This window comes from Erpetoichthys calabaricus, chromosome 11 (assembly GCF_900747795.2).
Source record: "Erpetoichthys calabaricus chromosome 11, fErpCal1.3, whole genome shotgun sequence".
Classification (NCBI taxonomy): domain Eukaryota; kingdom Metazoa; phylum Chordata; class Cladistia; order Polypteriformes; family Polypteridae; genus Erpetoichthys; species Erpetoichthys calabaricus.
In genome coordinates this window covers 81,853,571-81,871,961 of record NC_041404.2, presented here as the reverse complement: position 1 = coordinate 81,871,961, position 18,391 = coordinate 81,853,571, and the positions used below count along the sequence as shown (strand labels likewise).

Here is an 18,391-nt window from a genome sequence, read left to right as displayed (position 1 = left end):
CATATCTACCTCTTCAAAGGAGTGCGTGTCAGGAGCACAGAATGTCACATAGATAGAGAAAACAATCTCTAGCAATGTCACATAGATAGAGAAAACAATCTCTAGCAAACAAATCAATAGGGCTGTTTGGCTTAAGTATGCGAAGCACCGCGGCACAAAGCTGTTGAAGGCGGCAGCTCACACCCCCTCCGTCAGGAGCAGGGAGAGAGAGAGAGATAGAGAGAGACAGAGTTTGTTTTTCAGTCAAAAATCAATACGTGCCCTTCAAGCTTTTGTGCAGCATGTCGTTTCAGGAAGCAGCTGCACAGAAGATAGCAACGTGAAGATAAGGTGCACTGGTGACACTAAATTGGCTCTAGTGTGTGTGTTCACCCAGTGTTGGACTGGTACCTTGTCCAAGGATTGTTCTTGCCTTGTGCCCTATGCTTGCTGGGTTAGGCTCCAGCTACCTGCAACCAAAATCAGGATTAAGCAGGTTTAGAAAATGGTATGGTATTGTGTGTTTTTTCATATCTATCTACCCACATTTCCTGTCCAGATCAGGCATCAAAGTAGCACACAAGCCTACAAACACGCTGCATACAGTCCTTTTTAATGATAAAAGCAGGAAATTGGCAGCAGACTCATGGAACCTGTGATTCATGTGCAGCTGTATACGTGGGACAAACATCAAAAACACTTTCCACACACATACAGGAACATCACAGTGCAGTCAAAAGAAAGGACCCCCAGTCTCGGATTTGCACACACACAAATTTGACTGGACACACACTTAAATGGGACTCAGTAAAATTCAAGGCCAATACTAGAAGTGCCAGAGAGCTGGCTTAATCATATGGCTCTCCAATGAAAACACCATTAACAGACATTTGGACATGAACCCAACATATACAGGCTTGAAAAGAAGAACATGCAAATAATAAATAAGACTTTATGACCAACTCCCTTCAAGCCCCACCCCATCATTACCCCTCCCTACATCCACCTATCCTCCCCTCATTATTTGCTATATATTGCCTTGGATTCCAGTAAGTCTCATCATGTTCCTCTGATGATTATTCCTGATAAGAATCAAGAGATTGGGAATAAAAAACTATTTTAAGATACACAATTCATTTTCTCCTTGTGTGGATTTCCAGTTACAAATATGCAAACCGTGTCACAGACCTTCAATTTGATACATAAGTATCTATATCTATAGATACGCATGCATATATGAGGGTAAATTAAAAAAGTAAAGTTAATTTGAAAATTAGTGCTAATTACAACAGATAGAAGCTGATGCAGTAAAACATATTTGCAGTCGTTTATGGGTAGTTTGAATACCCTCTGCCATTAGTATAGTTGAAGCCAAGGCCAAATTAACACAGATACTTCACTGCAGGATTGCACCATTGAAGAACAACACACTGTAGTGAGATTCCTTAGGGCAAGGATGAATGAAGTATGTTAGCTTGTGCTGATCAATATGTTTTTTGGATACCCATCTTACACAAACAATAACCCTCCCCAAGTTGTCAGGTACTATGGCATATGTGCAGATCCATAGCTGATATTCAAATGTGCAACATAATGCATTGGTCTTCTCTGATGAAGTATTCGTCACGTCAATGTGGGCTTGTGTGCACGATGTTGATAGTCGACCACATTTGAGCTTTGTCTGTTACACTGTTCTTTCTGTTTTAAAATTTTCTTCCCATTTATAAACTTTTTATTGAATGTTTTCATTTCCATACCAAGCCAAGATCCTTCAGTGAATTTCAACAGGTTTCACTTCCTCTGCCCAAAGAAATCCCACTATGGCACGTTGATCTACAATGGTGCAATCCTGCAGCAGAGTGTTTGTGTTCATTTAACTTTGACATCAACTAGACTAACGGCAGAGCTCTACGCTGTGTGAATTTGAACTAACTGTTTGCCCTTGTCAATTTAACGTATCGCATCAGCTTCTATCCATTTTGTTTTTCAATTTTCAAATTGCCTTTTCTTTACCCCATGTGTGTGCGTATGTGTGCATGCTGTGTGGTCTTTGGGACAAAAATCAACCCAAAGTCTTCCTAGCAGTTTTACTATATTCATGAACATGAAGAGGTGTCAGCTAATTCTTAAGAATGAGGACTTGGACCCACCTGTGCTTTCTGCCCCACTGGCTTTTGTAAGAAGACACTGGTGATACCATATATTTGCTGTAGCACTGGCATATAAGCCTTATTAATCTTTGTCTTGAGAAAATACCTCCGGATAGACAATGTTTTTAGTGAAAACTTCAAGCCTTGCCCTCCATTGTTAAGGAGTTTCACTTGCACGTTGTTCAACCACAGCATTTGCTTCCTTTCGACATTGTGTCTCTTCATCTATGTCATTAGCACAACATCGTTGTTACATGGTGGCATTTGCTGCACACAGGTCTTATGTAGTGAGGTACATGCAAGCACCGAAAAAATGTAAAAGTGTATGAATGCTCCATCTAGTGTATATGGTTGAATGTGAGCAGAGCGGACTGCTTCATATATACACACACACACACACACACACACGCCCACACACGCCCACACACACACACACACACCCACACACACACACACACACACACAGGTCTTTCTTTTATATATGTCTAATAATATATAATAAAACACTAAAATCTTTGTGTCTAGTCCCTCTGAGCAATCTGATTGGTCAGTTTGGCTTTGGTGTGATTGGTCAGTTTGGCTTTTGGCGGCAAAAAAAGGAAGTGAGCGAGTGTGAAATGCACGTGTAGGATAAACAGCATGGGAGGCAGGCAGAGAGTAGCCTTCAAAGACACCAAGTATAAAAGCGTACAGGATGCAAGAAAGCCGCCTGCCTCAAAAATAGTAACAGTGTGAGAAGCAGGCTTTATGGGAACACGCTCAAAAGAGGGAGTGCCAGTGAAGAAATGTTCATACACACAAAATACCAAGGCACTAACATTACACATAGGGCAAGAAATAGCAAATATTTTAAGTTATTCTATTACTGTGTGTGTGTATATGTGTATATATATATATATATATATATATATATATATATATATATATATATATATAGTGTATGTATGCCGCATATGTGTTACATGCTTTGTGTTTTTTGTTTTTTTTTAATTATTGTTCCTTCTTCTTAGGAGACATACAGATACAGTAAGAATTTATTTGTACTGAATACATATGACATTAAACTTGACTTGAAAAGGAGATGTACATTAAAAAAGGAAGAAATGAATGAATATGAAACAATTGATTCAAAAGTAAGAGAATGGAAGATGTTGAATAATTTTCATTTACAAAACAAAACTTACTTCCATAGATTAATGGTTTTCAAAGAAACTTCATTAATTCCAATGCACAATCAGATGCTTTTTAAACATTATTCTTTTACTCAATGAGGCTTAAAAAATCAAGATACATGTAATGAATTTGAGTGCTTAGCAATTCAGTCTGTGTAGACTTGTGCAAACTGAAAAAGTAGGTTAATGCAGCCTTCTCTTCTTGTCACAACCTGAGATTTTTATTTCTTAGTAATTTAAGGATGTCTGAATGCTTCAACAAACATTGGTCATTTATATTGACTGTCCATTAATTTACAGTTTGGTCAGCACAGCACTTGTTAGGATGGTTTTGACTCTCATGGCACTGTGGCATTTAAAAATCACATTTATTAGCTTGTTAGGCTGAACTCTTCATTGTTCCCAGGGGGCAATTTAATGTAAGGAAAATCCATAAGCAAACAAACCACATACACAAGTAAAAAATTTCAATTGCTGAAAGGAAAGAACAGTAATCATTGGATTAGCAAGTACTGTATATACAGTAGCTACTGCTATTAATTAGAACTTTTTTTAAGAATAGGTATTGTGACATTGCATAATCCAGTTTCATAAATGAAAATATACACAAAACATGTCACATGGATGCAAGGCAGAGCATAGGATTGGTACTTTTTTACATACTATAATTTGTCCGAATGTTTCAGCTGATTTTTAATCATCAGCGTTAGATTTATTAAGCAGTAGAAAAAAACGAAAGCAAATTCAGTATAAGACCAATTATTTTTTGTGACTAGTAAAAAAGCATGATTGAAAATTGTTGCTCATATTTCTATAGGACATATTGGTTTAATTTTTAAAATATTTGTTTCAAAGAGCAATGTAATATTTTAATAAAACATTACAATTGCATATTGTTTTATAAAGAATTGGAAAAAGCAATTCTTTTGGAGGATGACTATTATGCTAAAAAACGTCCATGTTATGATAGCTGAGGCTGAGAATCTTAAATTGTCATCTTTTTCAAGTAAATATATAAATAAGCACTTTATATTTCTAAACAATTTCTACAGTCATTGTGTACAGTGCACTATTCTATGTTAAACATGCCGGTTTTAATCTTTTGGTGTAATATGTGTCAATATTGTATGCAGAATTATTATGGGAATAGAAGGCTTTATCAGGCAATGCTGCATTATTAACAGTTGAGCTGTATTTTTAAATGATAACAACAAAGAATTTTAAGAATAATTATTGAAAAAGACTCCTTGGAAAATCTCAAAAAAAGCACATTTACAAACACATCAATCATTTAAATTTCTTAACTGAAAAAATATACTATCAAGCTAAAAACAGCTTATATGCCAGTTACTTTTAGTTTAGATAGCAAATAATTTTAAACATCTATACTGTAAGCTATATATTGTCTTCATATCCTGGAGGTGGCAAATGGTCAGGATCAGGCCCAGGTCGATTTCTGCCTACAGGAGCAAATGGATCAAAGCGAGCTCCTGGTGGAACAGAGCCTGGAGGAAGTCCCCCCTGGGTACCTTGTGCAGGATCAAAGCCCGCTTTTGGAAAACCGGAATGCAATGGATCAACTATCATTCCCCCTTCACATCCTCCAAAAGGATCCAGGTCCGCTCCTCCTGCTGCAAATGGATTTGGGGTATTAGACCTTATGGGATCTGAGTTCCGGGGTGAACCACGTGCAGAACTGGGATGTGCATCTTGATCGAATTGGGATCCACTGGACTTTCTACGACTTTTCCTAGAGCTACCTGTGGAATCTGTCCTTTTAGAAACAGTGGGTTGAATAACTAATTTTACTAGATTTTTCAGTTGTGCCATTTTTTTGTAAACCCTGCCAAAATCCCGAAGATGTTCTGTATCGATGTGCTCAGTCAGATTTATTGTCAAATTAGCAACTTGTTCAGATCTGGAGGTTAACATATTTATGATGAGACTTGTATCAACTAAAACTGCTTTTATGAGGATTTCGTTCTTTTCATCTTCTGACTGATAGCGTAAAGTGTACAGTTCCTTGCTACTGTTCCAGTTTTCAGGCAGAAGCTCAGATTTCACATCTGTAGTCTTTAACCTGTCTCCTATACCCAAGCACCTATAGTCAGCCTGCAACAATTCCCAGTGCACAAAGCACATTATGGCATCCTGTGGGGTGGTGATGTCATGGCGGACAGAGTGGTAGAGCACCTCCAGACCTGCCATCTGTACCACAATGATTTGTTTATGCCTTCAGATTAAATGGAAGCCCAATATGCTGCTATCAAAAGAAAAGTACACAGAATCAAACAAAAGTCTGGAAATGCTATTCATCAAAAGACATGCAGTTTCATTCCTACCTCATTCAGCATACTGAGCCAGAACATATGATCCGAGTGATGCACACAGGAGTGAACATTGATTCTTATACTGACCTTATTGATAAAAAACCAAATCTCATGAGATAACGAAACCCAACCCACTTCTGAGGGGAGGAGAGATCAAGTAAGAAGGTGGGTGGAGCAAAGAGAAGATGAGTGGGTGTGGCCGTTACGATTTTATCAATGAACTACAAATGATTTGATCCAAAGTAAAGAGAATTATGCTTAAAAAATACATACATACATACATACATACATACATACATACATACATACATACATAACAAAATTATTCAAAATTTACAATGAAATTGTGCCCCATCCAGGGTTTGGTTTCTGATGAAATTTTAATTAGTGTAAAATTTATAGTAAAAATGCATATTACAGGAGAGGCCCAGTGGAAATAATGCAGTTTATAATTAACGTTACCATTTTAACAGCAATGTATAATTCCAATGAATTTTTTTTAAGTCCATCTTCTCAATCCGTTGATGTGATGGCTTTTATAGCGCAAGTCTATTAGAAGAAACATATTGTCATTTACAAATAATATGGACAGAAGCTTATTTTGTTCAAGGCATTTATTAATGTGTAATGAACCCTGCCAACCCTGTAATTGGATTATACAGATTTAAAGATGTATTAATATTTTAATGTGCTTCACTCACAGTGAGAAGAGTCAACATCATGGCAAAAGTGGTTAGCAGTCAAGATGAACAAAGTGACAAACTGAAATAGCAGGCAAAGCGTGGTTTGCCACTTTTGCAATTTTGTTTTATGTCCTAACGTCTTATATTAGTGCAAAGCAAAGTTCGTACCTGCTTTATCTTTCTGTTGTAGTATTTGACTGATCTTTGTAGGTGTATTATGCTGACATAAAACAATGTACTGCAGTTGTTTTTAATATAAAATAAATGAAGCCACCATTATAAAGGGTAAAATTTTCAAGCACAATATTTATTACTTGGTTATTTCAATAAAGGATTTCTGAACGGCTTGTGTGAGTGAAACATTTCCAAATTGACAATTAACAAATACCTAGGATTTCAACACTCTGGTAAGCTACCATTAACATTCTAAATGAAATCACAAAAAAAGCTATAACTTCTTCAGGAAATAAGACAGGGCACAGTACATGTCCAAATTAGATTCATTGACTTCAGAAACCAGAGGTCCAGAAACTTGCTAGAAAAGTCACAAGCAAGTTAATAAAATACACCACTCACAATGCTTGCTGCTTGTATCCTCTTTGCACTTGTCCATTCCAGTCATGAATATTGATACCCCTGTGGAACAGGAGGATGCCAGGGCTGTGGGTACCCGGGGCATAACAGTCAGATAATGTAAAAAGAACAGGTCTCACCCTGGTTTAGTGGGGTCAGATGTGTATTCTCAAATGAAAATACACATGCGGGACAACTTGATAAAAAGTTTGTACTGAATAGTGAGAAAGTCTGGTGCTGAAAATGCTCTGCCCACAAGGTTTCTCCGTAAAAGCCTAACCCTGATTACCTGTAGTGCATGCACTTTAAACATTAAAGGTTGCAGCAGTGTCTAATTTCTCTTCACGTATTAGACAAAAATGTAAAATAACTGGAAGACTGGGAGAGAGAGAGAGAGAGAGAGAGAGAGAGAGAGAGAGAGAGAGAGAGAGAGAGAGAAAGAAACTGAACATGAGAGAAAATAGTAATTCAAGGTAACTAAAGCTTAATGATGAATGTGAATGATGTTTGACAGGTGCTTCTGTCTGCAATTATATCTTTCTGTCATTTTTACTATTGCATCACTGTACAGCATAACAACAGCAAACAGAATTTAGATAAATATTGTGGTCTGTATATACTAAGTGTTAAAATGCTATGGCTATATTCTGACATGGCTGCTGTGAAGCCTTGTCTCTGGTTCTGCTGGAGTGAGTTGAGTAGTGTTAGGCTAATTTAATGATTTTGAGTGTTTTGAGTTTGTTTTCTGCTTCAGTGTTATGGCCCAGAAGCACACCGCTCTTTCATTTTCACTTCCCTCTACTCATTCCTTCAGTCCATGCTGTTCACACACACCTCACTGCTCCCTCTCGTCTGCACCTTTGCTGCAGCTGCTCCATGTGACTCCTGCGCTCCGTCACCAACGCCGAGCAAAAGTTCCTCCATTCCAGAACTTTCCATACTCAAACCCGTCTCTCGCACTTCTTCCACCCTTTTACCCGGGACTTCCTCCTCTCGCTCAGATGTTTCCTTTGTATAATGCACTGTGCCTTCTGAAAGCACAGTGCTTAGTAGCTGTCCAGCCACATTGCCCTCTGCATCTCCAGCCTGATCAGTACAGTATTATTGATTTGTAATGTTAAAAAAAATAAATATATACAGTATATGAAAATGCCTTTCTGACCAAAGCACTTCCTGAGGTGTTTGCCTCACTGCCGACCCTAGATACAACAATATTTATATATATTTATATATATACAGTATATATTATATATATATATATATAATACACACACTATATATGCAAGGAAAATCTATGTGCAGATTTATAAAAAGAGCCAAATATAAATTTCAGTTGCATTCACAATCAGCTACATCATTTAAGCCACCTGTCAAATATTGGCGAGGTCCCATCTCATACCTTCAGTGAGGAATGGACTCCAAAAGTCCTCTAAACTTGTCTTGTGATAGCTGGCACCAAGACGTTACAAGCAAATCCTTGAAGTCCTATAAGTTGTGAGGTTGGGCCTCGATGGATTGGACTTGTTGTTCTAGCACATCTCACAGATACTTGATCGGAAATCTGGAAAATTGTAAGGTCAAGTAAACACCTTGAACTCTCTGACATGTTCCTCAAACCATTGCTGAGCATTTTTTGTAGTGTGGCATGGCACATTATGCTGTTGAAAGAAACCACGGTCATCAAGGAATACTGTTGACACAAAGGAGTGTACGTGGTCTTCAACAATCTTTAGGTAGGTGGTACATGCCAAAATAACATCCACATGAATGTCAGGACCCAAGGTTTCCCAGTAGAACATTGCCCAGAGTATCACACTGCCTCCACCGGCTTTCCGTCTTCCAATAGTCTATCTTGCTGCTATCTCGTCATCACACGCACCCAACCATCTACACAATCTAAAAGAAAACAAGATTTATGAGACCATTCCACCTTCTTCCATCACTCTATAGCCCATTGTTGACACTTGTGCCCTTAGCAGGTGCTTTTGCTGGCAGAGAGGGGTCAGCATGGATACTCTGACCAGTCTGTTGCTACGTAGCCCCACAAACAGCAAACTGTGATGCACTGTGTGTACTGACATCATGCTCTCATGGCTAGCATTTTTCAGCAATTTGTGGTACAAGTACAGTAGCTCTGCTGCGGGATTAGGCCTTAAAGGCTAGCATTTGTTCCTCACATGTCTCAAAGACACCTGTCACCAGTTCATCAATTGTTGTTTTTTGGACCACTTTTGGTAGGTACTAACCACTGCATACAACAAACACCCTGCCTTTTTGAAGGTGCTCTGACCCAGTTGTCTAGCCATCATAATTTGGCCCTTGTCAAAGTCTCTCAGATTTTACACTTGCCCATTTTTCCTGCTTGCAACACATCACCTTCAAGAACATACTTTTCATTTGCTGTCTAATATATCCCACCCCTTGACAGGTGCCACAGTTACAAGATAATCATTGTTTTTCACTTCACCTTACACAGATTTTAATGTTATGGCTGATTGGTGTATGCCTATATAGAAGTAGTTTAGCTTGTAATGGGAATATGTGACTTTCTGTCTTTCAGAGAGGTTATACACCTGGCAAAATATGAAGGTGATTGTCTGTGTGTGTTTTGTTCTATACAAAATTTTATCTGCTGACACATGTATAGAAAGATTAGAGAATTGAAGAATATATAAGGAAAACAGGCTTGATATCACAGTGATAGATGTGTTACTGTTTTTGCCTTTCAGCTCCATAATGGAGTAAATCCCAGTCTAGGCTCAGTTAATGTGTAGTTTGCACATCATGAAAACCTGTTTGTATACACAGAGGCTGGGGTATCAAGAATTTCCAGAGGAATCGGCATATGTTGTTTTTTTTAGCCAAGGTTTAGCCAAAAATCATACTAGTCTTCTGAAACCACTGCTGCCTTTTCTAACTTTGCCCTTCTGCCAAACTGGCAACATTTTATGGGCACAGGGCCATTGAATTGCTACAATACCTGCCAGTGATAGAGTGTATCTCTCTTTTCAAAAAAAGAGAACTACTTCCACCCAATTAGTTAGAGAGCAAGGCACACAGACAAGTGAATATTCAATCTCCAGTGAAAATGTCATCCAGTGAGTTGTTTCAGTGTTGAACAGCCAGCGGGCGAGTCCCATCATCAAGGAAGGAGAAGATAACATGGACATCGTTTAAGCCAGCAAATTTGAATCTCACAGAATTAAACCAATTAATTAAAACAGAAATGAGTGCAAAAACCCTACAGAAAATAACCTCTCAAATCAATATTCCTGCAACAGAGTGATGATTGTATAAATTGCATCACTACGCAGGATTATATTTTTCACATGTTCAAAGGTCATGTGCTGTAACAGGCAGAAAAAATTTTAACAGTGACAAGACTGTAATTACTGATGTACGATGATGTGGGTCAGAAAATTGCCTCTTGTCTTGTTTCATTCCAGTGTCATAGGTTTGCCTTATTTTATAAGCTTGTCTGAATTTTAACTGCCATTGATATCTGCTCTTTAAATTTTGGGGATAATGTCATTATTGACACCTAGGAGGAAAATGAACAGTCCAATAAAAAACACCTATTGTGACTGCACTCACATGGAGAGCGGGCTGATTATCTGCAATAAATGGCTGTGCCAAGATGTTATTTGCATCCACAATATGAGGAGGGCACAGAAAGGAGACGAGTGGTCATCTTGTGTTGTTATATAGATGGCAGAACTGCACAGGTGCTGCTCTGGATTCCAAACAAGGTTGACTGGTTTTGTAACTTTTGTGATTTTATTCTGCATCTTTTTAATGATTTAATGCATGTTTGGAGTTTTTTGATGAAGTTACCTGTTACTTGTTAATACAGGAGGGCTGGTTTGAAATGTTTAATATGTTTTGTAATACTGAGTTTCATTAGCAGAGCAGGTCACTTTACCATCGACTTCTAGCACATCTCAAGGCACCTCACCACAACCATATTTAACTTAACATCAAAATAGTCTTACTATATAAGATTTAGGAGATAGATAGATAGATAGGGTGACTAGCAGGGGGCACTGCAGCACCCCAAACCCCAGACACAAGTCCCAGGTGCAAATGCAAAGTTTATTACAATCAAATATTATAAAGGCTTCTTTGTAATAGTGGCACAACACAATTCTTTCTTTCTTTCTTTCTTTCTTTCTTTCTTTCTTTCTTTCTTTCTTTCTTTCTTTCTTTCTTTCTTTCTTTCTTTCTTTCTTTCTTTCTTGTGGGCTTTGTCGATCCTCCACACCCGACTCCAACTTGCCTGGATGAGGTCGAGTGGTTTGTTTTATCTATGACCTGGGAGCACTTCCGGTGCATAGTCTGCTGGAAGCATTTCCATGTCAATGAAAGTCCATTAAAGTAGGGATTGTGCATCCCAGCAACACCCCTGGCAGCTGTCACCTAACCCCTTGGGACTACAGATCCCAGCATGCCTTGCATGTGTCCATGTGGTAATCCTAACCCAAGGTTGCTGCTGTCTAATGTATCGGGGGAGCATGTAGTCAGAGCAGGTTAACTCCCCCATGTTCTTCCATTATTTTAGTCCCCTGTCCAGGTAAGGAACCCAAACCTATCCCAGCAGGGGCGCCAGTGTGAGTAGTCATCTGGGAGGGAACATCCTTTCTTCCTGTTTTTTTTCTTCCCCCGGCCTTCTGGCCATGCAAAGGAATGGAACCTATCCCTGTAGGGATGCCAGACAATGCCTGCTGTCTGTTATGACAGATAGATAGATGGATAGATGTATGTAAATGTAACATTCATCCATGTATTGTAACTGTCTTTATCAGCATGGGATCCAGGCTTGTCCATCCCATGGCACATATAGTTTACTCATGCAAATAGTTAACCATTGTGCCAATGTTAAAAATAAAAGATTGAACAACCTGTTTAGTCCAAGACAGGGTTGTAGGCAGACACATTTTATCTTAGATGCTTTGGGCAAGAAGTAGAAACCAAACCTTTAAGGGGCACAAGTACATCATAAGAGCCACTCAAACATATTCCACTCACACAGAATTGCAATTTATTCCAACATACATGTTTTTTTCAGATCTAGGAGGAACACAGTAGTACCCACAGAGAAAGGAAGAAATACAAAAGCCATGTAGATAGCAACCAGGCCTGTGAATCCAACTGAGAAAGCTGAATTGATGAGGCAGCAGTACTAGCCATTGTGCCACCATGCCACCCACCCCTGTAAACATATCAGCAAAGTGCAAACTATTTTAAGTGCTTTCAGTAAGTATACTGTAATGCCCTACCGAACTACAAATAACTAAGAAATGTAATTTTACCATAAATAACAGGAAAACCTCTGTTGCAGCTATGCTTACATATTAGTGTTAACCTAAACAAACCATCAGAAAATACTATGTGAAGCAACCTAAGCATTTGCAAGGAAGCACCAGGCTTCATTAATGACATGGTTACCAATCACCCACTTTCTGGCCTCTGGACTTCACTGCGTTGCAATGAATATAGCGACCTACAGGGTTACAATCAAGTGCCACTATTTACAGTTCCACAGCTATTCATCTTGGGACATACCTTAATGAAGCCACTCCACTTCTGTGGCAGCTGCTTGAAGGATGAAAGGAAGGATGGTCTTCTTTAGTTACAAATTCAAAGAAAATGCAAATGATATGTAGACATAAAAAAAAAATCTGTTTAATGACTTAGGCTGATTCAGTCACAAGTCATAAAATCTGTGTGAAAGTAATAATGCAAATAAATCAGTGTTCTAGTGTTATCTTAAAAATTTCATTCTTCAGTTATTAATAAAAAAATATTGTGCATTTCATTTAGTGTTATGTGAAATCAATGGAAAATATTGCAATAACTTGGAGGAAAATGCCACTAGAGGACTGTTCTCTATTCAGTCAGTTGAGGAGCAGGGAGGGTCGTTCTTCTTCTGAATGGGACCCTGGTCTGGGCCAACTGTACAGTACCTGAAGAAGTTGTTGCCAGGTTTCAGTTTTAATTAAAATATATTAATGCATCAGTTTTTCAGTATATGCAAACTAAAAGAAGGAGAAAAAAAGTGTGAAGTGTTTTTGCAACCTATTACACTTCTCCCTGTTGTTTTGGGGATTGGCTCTGGCAAAGCGTGACTCCTAGTAGATTGAACAGGTAATGAAAATGGATGGATGGATGGCCTGATGAAGTCTGAAGATTAATGTGACACTCTACACAGTATATTAGACTTCCATTAATCAGAACTTAAAAAAAGCTGACAGAAATGATCTATGTCATAGATTTCCATTATGCTTATATGTCACATAGTAAATTATTAATGGTGTAGTGTATATTTGGATGTGGACCCTTGGCACGTCTGTATAATATGAGTGGAATCTAGAAAACTGTGAAAGGTGTGACTAACAGAGAAGAAAGAGTAAAATAAATATACAAGATATAGTTATATGTTGTGACGCATGGAACCCTTTAAGGCAGAAGAGCTGGGACCCCTGTTAGGCTCCCCAGTAAATACATTTCAGTGCAGTCGAAACAGTCCTGAGAGACTCCAAGGAAGTGAGAACTGCACAGTATACTGCGAGTCTGAACAAGGCCAGTGGTAAATGACAGTGTAGCCTCCGCAAAGGTGGAGTGGGGTGATGCTATGCGTGTTTGTCTATGTAAGTGTATTTTTTTATTTTTCTGGATATGCCTCTTAATGCTAGGCATTTTAAAGCAGTGGATAATTTTACTTATTTTAGTAGTCTTGTTTGGTAGGTCATCTTCTTGTCAACACTGGCAATATCTTTAGGAAGATCTGAATCGATGCACCCACACAGATGGCAAAATAGAACTTGCAGCATACCCTGTTACTTTCCCCAGTCTACACAGGCATCAATGGTTTTGAATTCTCTTTTCACGAGGTGATTTGGGTGGGATGGTAAGGTTGTTTTATTCCTTTTATTATTGATTGCTATTTTTTCCAAAAATCAATTTTGGTGGCTGTTGCTTTCATGTTCAAAATTTAACATCAGGATAACAATTCACAAAAAAATGACCTGTCCAGAATTTTTATTTATATCTAGGATGCATACTTGGAGTCTAAGCTCAAGTCACATGAAGTTAGCTGTGATAATAAGCATGTTCTCTAGTTGTATTTCAAATTGTTTTATGATTTTTTTCAGTTTAGCATTACAAATTTGAAGTGTTTATTCAGTCAGTCAATGTCCAACCTGCTATATCCTAACACAGGGTAACAGGGGTCTGCCGGAGCCAATCCCAGCCAGCACAGGGCGCAAGGCAGGAACAAACCCTGGGCAGGGCGCCAGCCCACCGCAGGGCACACACACCCACACACCAAGCACACACTAGGGACAATTTAGGATCAGCAATGCACCTAACCTGCATGTCTTTGGACTGTGGGAGGAACCAGTGCACCTGGAGGAAACCCACGCAGACACAGGGAGAACATGCAAACTCCACGCAGGGAGGACCCAGGAAGCGAACCCAGGTCTCCTTACTGTGAGGCAGCAGCGTTACCACTGTGCCACCGTGCCGCCCTGAAGTGTGTTCATTTGAACTAATTTTGAGAAAGTTTATTTTCTTTAAGTTCTTGTTTTGCGGTGCTCCAAGTAGCATCTTGTGACCATCTCAGTTGTATTTCTGGCGTCCTGAGGAGGTGATGCTATAAATATGGCAACATCACAACTCTCGGTATTCCTCGGTGGATACACGTAGTTCAGTTCCAATTTCAAATAGGCTCTAGCTCTAGGGTTGTGTTTATTTGTTTTCCCGTTGACTTTCATTTTGGGTTTGCAATTTAGTTTTGGTAGTACGATCTTTTTCAGTAAAGGCCCCTGCCTGTCCTTGACTACGATTTTTGATCTGTGTTGTCATTTCTTGGTGCATCTTTTGCTCACCTTAATCCTAGGAAACTCTGTATCTCGTAACAGTCAGCATTGTCTGTATATTAAGTCAGAAAGAGAAACAATAATTCTCTGGCAGTACAGAAGAGCAACTGTCAAGAACCTGTTCCTATTTGTTACTGATTTATTTTATTCCACTTTATGGATTTTTTTTTATTTATATTTACACCGTTAATATTTTTTGTTGTTTTTATAACAGCACTGTGTTGCCATTTTGTTTACCTTTTTCATGTGGCCATCACCTGTTTTGTGCAATTTTCTTGATTAGAACTGACATGTTGTCTATAGCAATCGCTGCTGGTTGTGAGATGATGACTGCAGCATGAGCAATCAACACATCTCCTCTATAGCAGGTGACTGGGCACTCAGTAAGGTGTGCAAATTTTCAAATATGAAAGGGAAAAATTTTTTGCTTACTCTCTGTGAGTTTGTCCCATAGTAAATCTTGCTTTTAAGGACAGTACTCTGATGGTATCTGTTTTGTCTCCCCAAAAAGATGCAGCAAGTTCAAGCTGCTTAATTCACCTTCCAGTCCTTTCCTGGATGTTCCTTTGTCAAATAGGAATTTAACAGCAACCAGCATGGAGTAGTGGCAATAGTTGACAGGGTTACAGTAGCATCTTGTTGTGGTTTGAATATCCATTGGGTTAAAGAAGTGATAATATTAAAAATCACAAAAGCAACATCCATAATGCAGGAAAATTTGCTCGGTTTAACTCTATAATGGATACTTTGCATATTGCTGTATTACAAAGATGTGATTCTTTTTGCTAGTGTTCAAGCACCACATGTTTGCTTGAATTATTAACTCTGTCATCAAAGTGCGTCTGAGCAGTGGTGTATATACAAATTGCTCGGTCCTGTTTAATTTTATATACATCAACACTTCATGCTGCTCACCATTCATTCCCTTGGAGTTTTTCTCTTTTCAGTTCCATCCTGTGGTCTGCTCTGTGTGTTCTGACTGTCTTTCAGTGCTTTTCTTTCACCATCTCTTCTTACTGGTGCTTACTGATGCACATGTTGATGTCACAGGTTTCTAGTATAACCGTTTTTGAAGATACATAATTATCTACCAAAGCTTATGGAGGCCTGCTGTTAGGATCACAAAATGTCTGTCACATACATTTTACTGTTGTACAGTACCATTACATACCATCATGTAATTATTTCAAAAAATTTAGTTTATTTTTTCTCTGTTTTGCCGCTATGTGCTTTCCTTCATTTGTGATGAGTAAAGAAACCCACTTAGTTTTTTCTTTGCATTTTTACCTTTGAATATGTGGGGGTCAATTAACAAAAATAAATGGGGAGGGTTACGTCAGAAAGGCCATCCGGTGTAAAAATTTTGCCAAATCAATATGCGGACTACAATACAAAAAGATGATCCGCTGTGGCAACCCCTAACGGCAACCGCCAAAAGAATAATGATGTAGTAGTTTCACATTTTGTTTTTGTGTTCAAGAAAACCAGAGCTCTTTCAACTTTACGTTATTTCAAAGAAAGCAATTAGAGGAATACATAACATATTAAGGTAAATAGCTTTTTATTGTTCTATTTCATTAGCATTGTATAATGGGATATAAGCCAGTTTAATCAATTTTATGTACATAAACAATAAATGTTTTGTTATAAACTTGGTTAGCATACAGAGCTGTACTTGCAACAATTAATGTACACTATATCTGTACAACACACTACATGTTCAGAAAATGTAATATTAATTTGTATTGTAATCCCTTTATGATAATTTATATCTAAAGCAGTGCTATTTAAAAATGTGATCCTATATTATTTTTCAGTAATTTTCGATGTCTTAGTGTGAGACTGGGTGACAGAATTTTAGTGTCCCTGCCCCCTAGCTCCAGGTGACTGATTTTGACTCCTCAGTCAGTCATCATGAGTGTGTGCACTTTGCACTTTCCCAATGCCTGCAGAGATTTTTTTCTGCTTTATGCCAATGATGTATTTTTGATCAAATGGCAATGTGGCTCTCATAACAGGTAGGTTGGCTCTTAACTTGTGCCCAGTTCTGCCAGAGAAGATTCTAGCTCATGACTTTTCACTAAGAGTTGCGTGTTGTTTAGCACTAGCAAGTAAGAATTTCACTGTACTCTGTGTGAGAACGGGTTAGAAAAATGTATAGAGGTTTCTTGTACGTTTATAGTAATCCCTGTGTTTACTACTGTATAACAGAATTTTCCTTTAAATAACAGCTGAGGTTACCACTGCAACTGTTCTAATATTCATCTTTTATTACAACAGACTAGTGGTATAGCCCATCAAAATAATATCTGTAATATCTGGATAGATTCAAAGTCTGTGGCAAAACATCTTATTGATTGGGAACTACTTATATATAAATACTACCGTTAGTAAAAAAAAAAAAAAAAAAGTTACAGGCTTCTTACAGGTGTGATGCATATTTCAGACTCCAACAGAGAGCACCCCAGTTTGAACACACACTCCTACAAATAGCTGTTTCTTGTGCTATAGGGCTTGTAAAGTGACAAGGGTTATTGGTGTGCCATGTATCATTAGATTAGTTCTTTTCATAAAAAAATGGGTTACACAACAGATATGAAGTTATTAAATTTGCGGTTGTGACAAAGTGTGCTGTCCAACGGGTCTTCCAGCACCATTGCAGTTAACCTCTAATTGTTGTCAAAACTGTGGTCTAAAGACAGCTAGGGTCTGTCACCATGGGTCACACATTGTGACAACAAACTGCTCTGCCATCAAGCAAGAATTGCTGCACATAGTCAATGCAGATTCAACAACAATCCATTCATGAACGAACACTCAGAAGGGAACTGCATACTTAGATTTCTGGTGCAGAGCACCGCAGAAAAGGCCCTTGCTAACAGCTGTTCTTCTGGGTGACACTGTGCTACCTTTTGTGCTTCATCTCCATAGTCAACACAGAATTGCAACCCTAGTATTCCAAGATTACAATAGTGTTTCATTGGTACAAAGAATATTCTGAAGCATTTCACAGATCCACAATATCTGAAGCGTTCCACAGACCCACAAATCCACATATTTAAATCCCATAGAAAAATCTGTGACTATGTATTTGGAGCAATGAGTGAAACACTGGTGGAACCATCCAACTAATCTGGCTGAACTGCAGGATTTGGTCCTGGAAGAGTGAATAAAAATTGATGTCACCTACATCCGCAAACTGGTGCTGTCCATGCCAGACAAAGCTGCAGCTGTTCTTTGGTGTTACAGAGGAGTTATATGTAATTAGATAAGATATAGCTGGGGAGAGTAGTTTTTGTGTGGTGAGTTTATGATCCCATTATCTCCTCATCTTCCACAATTATGTGAGAAATTACATAAGTGACTATAAAATGTATCCTTGCCATGAGAAAAATCCATCCATCCATTTTCCAACCCGCTGAATCCGAACACAGGGTCACGGTGGTCTGCTGGAGCCAATCCCAGCCAACACAGGGCACAAGGCAGGAAACAATCCCGGGCAGGGTGCCAACCCACCACAGGACACACACAAACACACCCACACACCAATCACACACTAGGGCCAATTTAGAATCGCCAATCCACCTAACCTGCATGTCTGTGGACTGTGGGAGGTATCCGGAGCGC

At 38.6% G+C, this 18,391-nt stretch overlaps 2 protein-coding genes across 7 annotated transcripts in view; one reads left to right on the top strand and one right to left on the bottom strand.

The window, feature by feature from the left end:
• The window catches only part of ppp3ca (protein phosphatase 3, catalytic subunit, alpha isozyme), a 443,488-nt gene that overhangs the window by 191,637 nt on the left and 233,460 nt on the right, over positions 1 to 18,391 (top strand). The window lies entirely within an intron of this gene.
• On the bottom strand, positions 4,697 to 5,509 carry LOC114660114 (proteasome inhibitor PI31 subunit-like). Its single transcript, XM_051933775.1, has one exon. The coding sequence runs from the start codon at positions 5,507 to 5,509 to the stop codon at positions 4,697 to 4,699; it is 813 nt and encodes a 270-aa protein (XP_051789735.1).

What these genes read in the sequence shown, in the direction of transcription:
- LOC114660114 (XM_051933775.1), bottom strand. Translation starts at nt 5,509, where the DNA reads ATGGCAGGTCTGGAGGTGCTCTACCACTCTGTCCGCCATGACATCACC.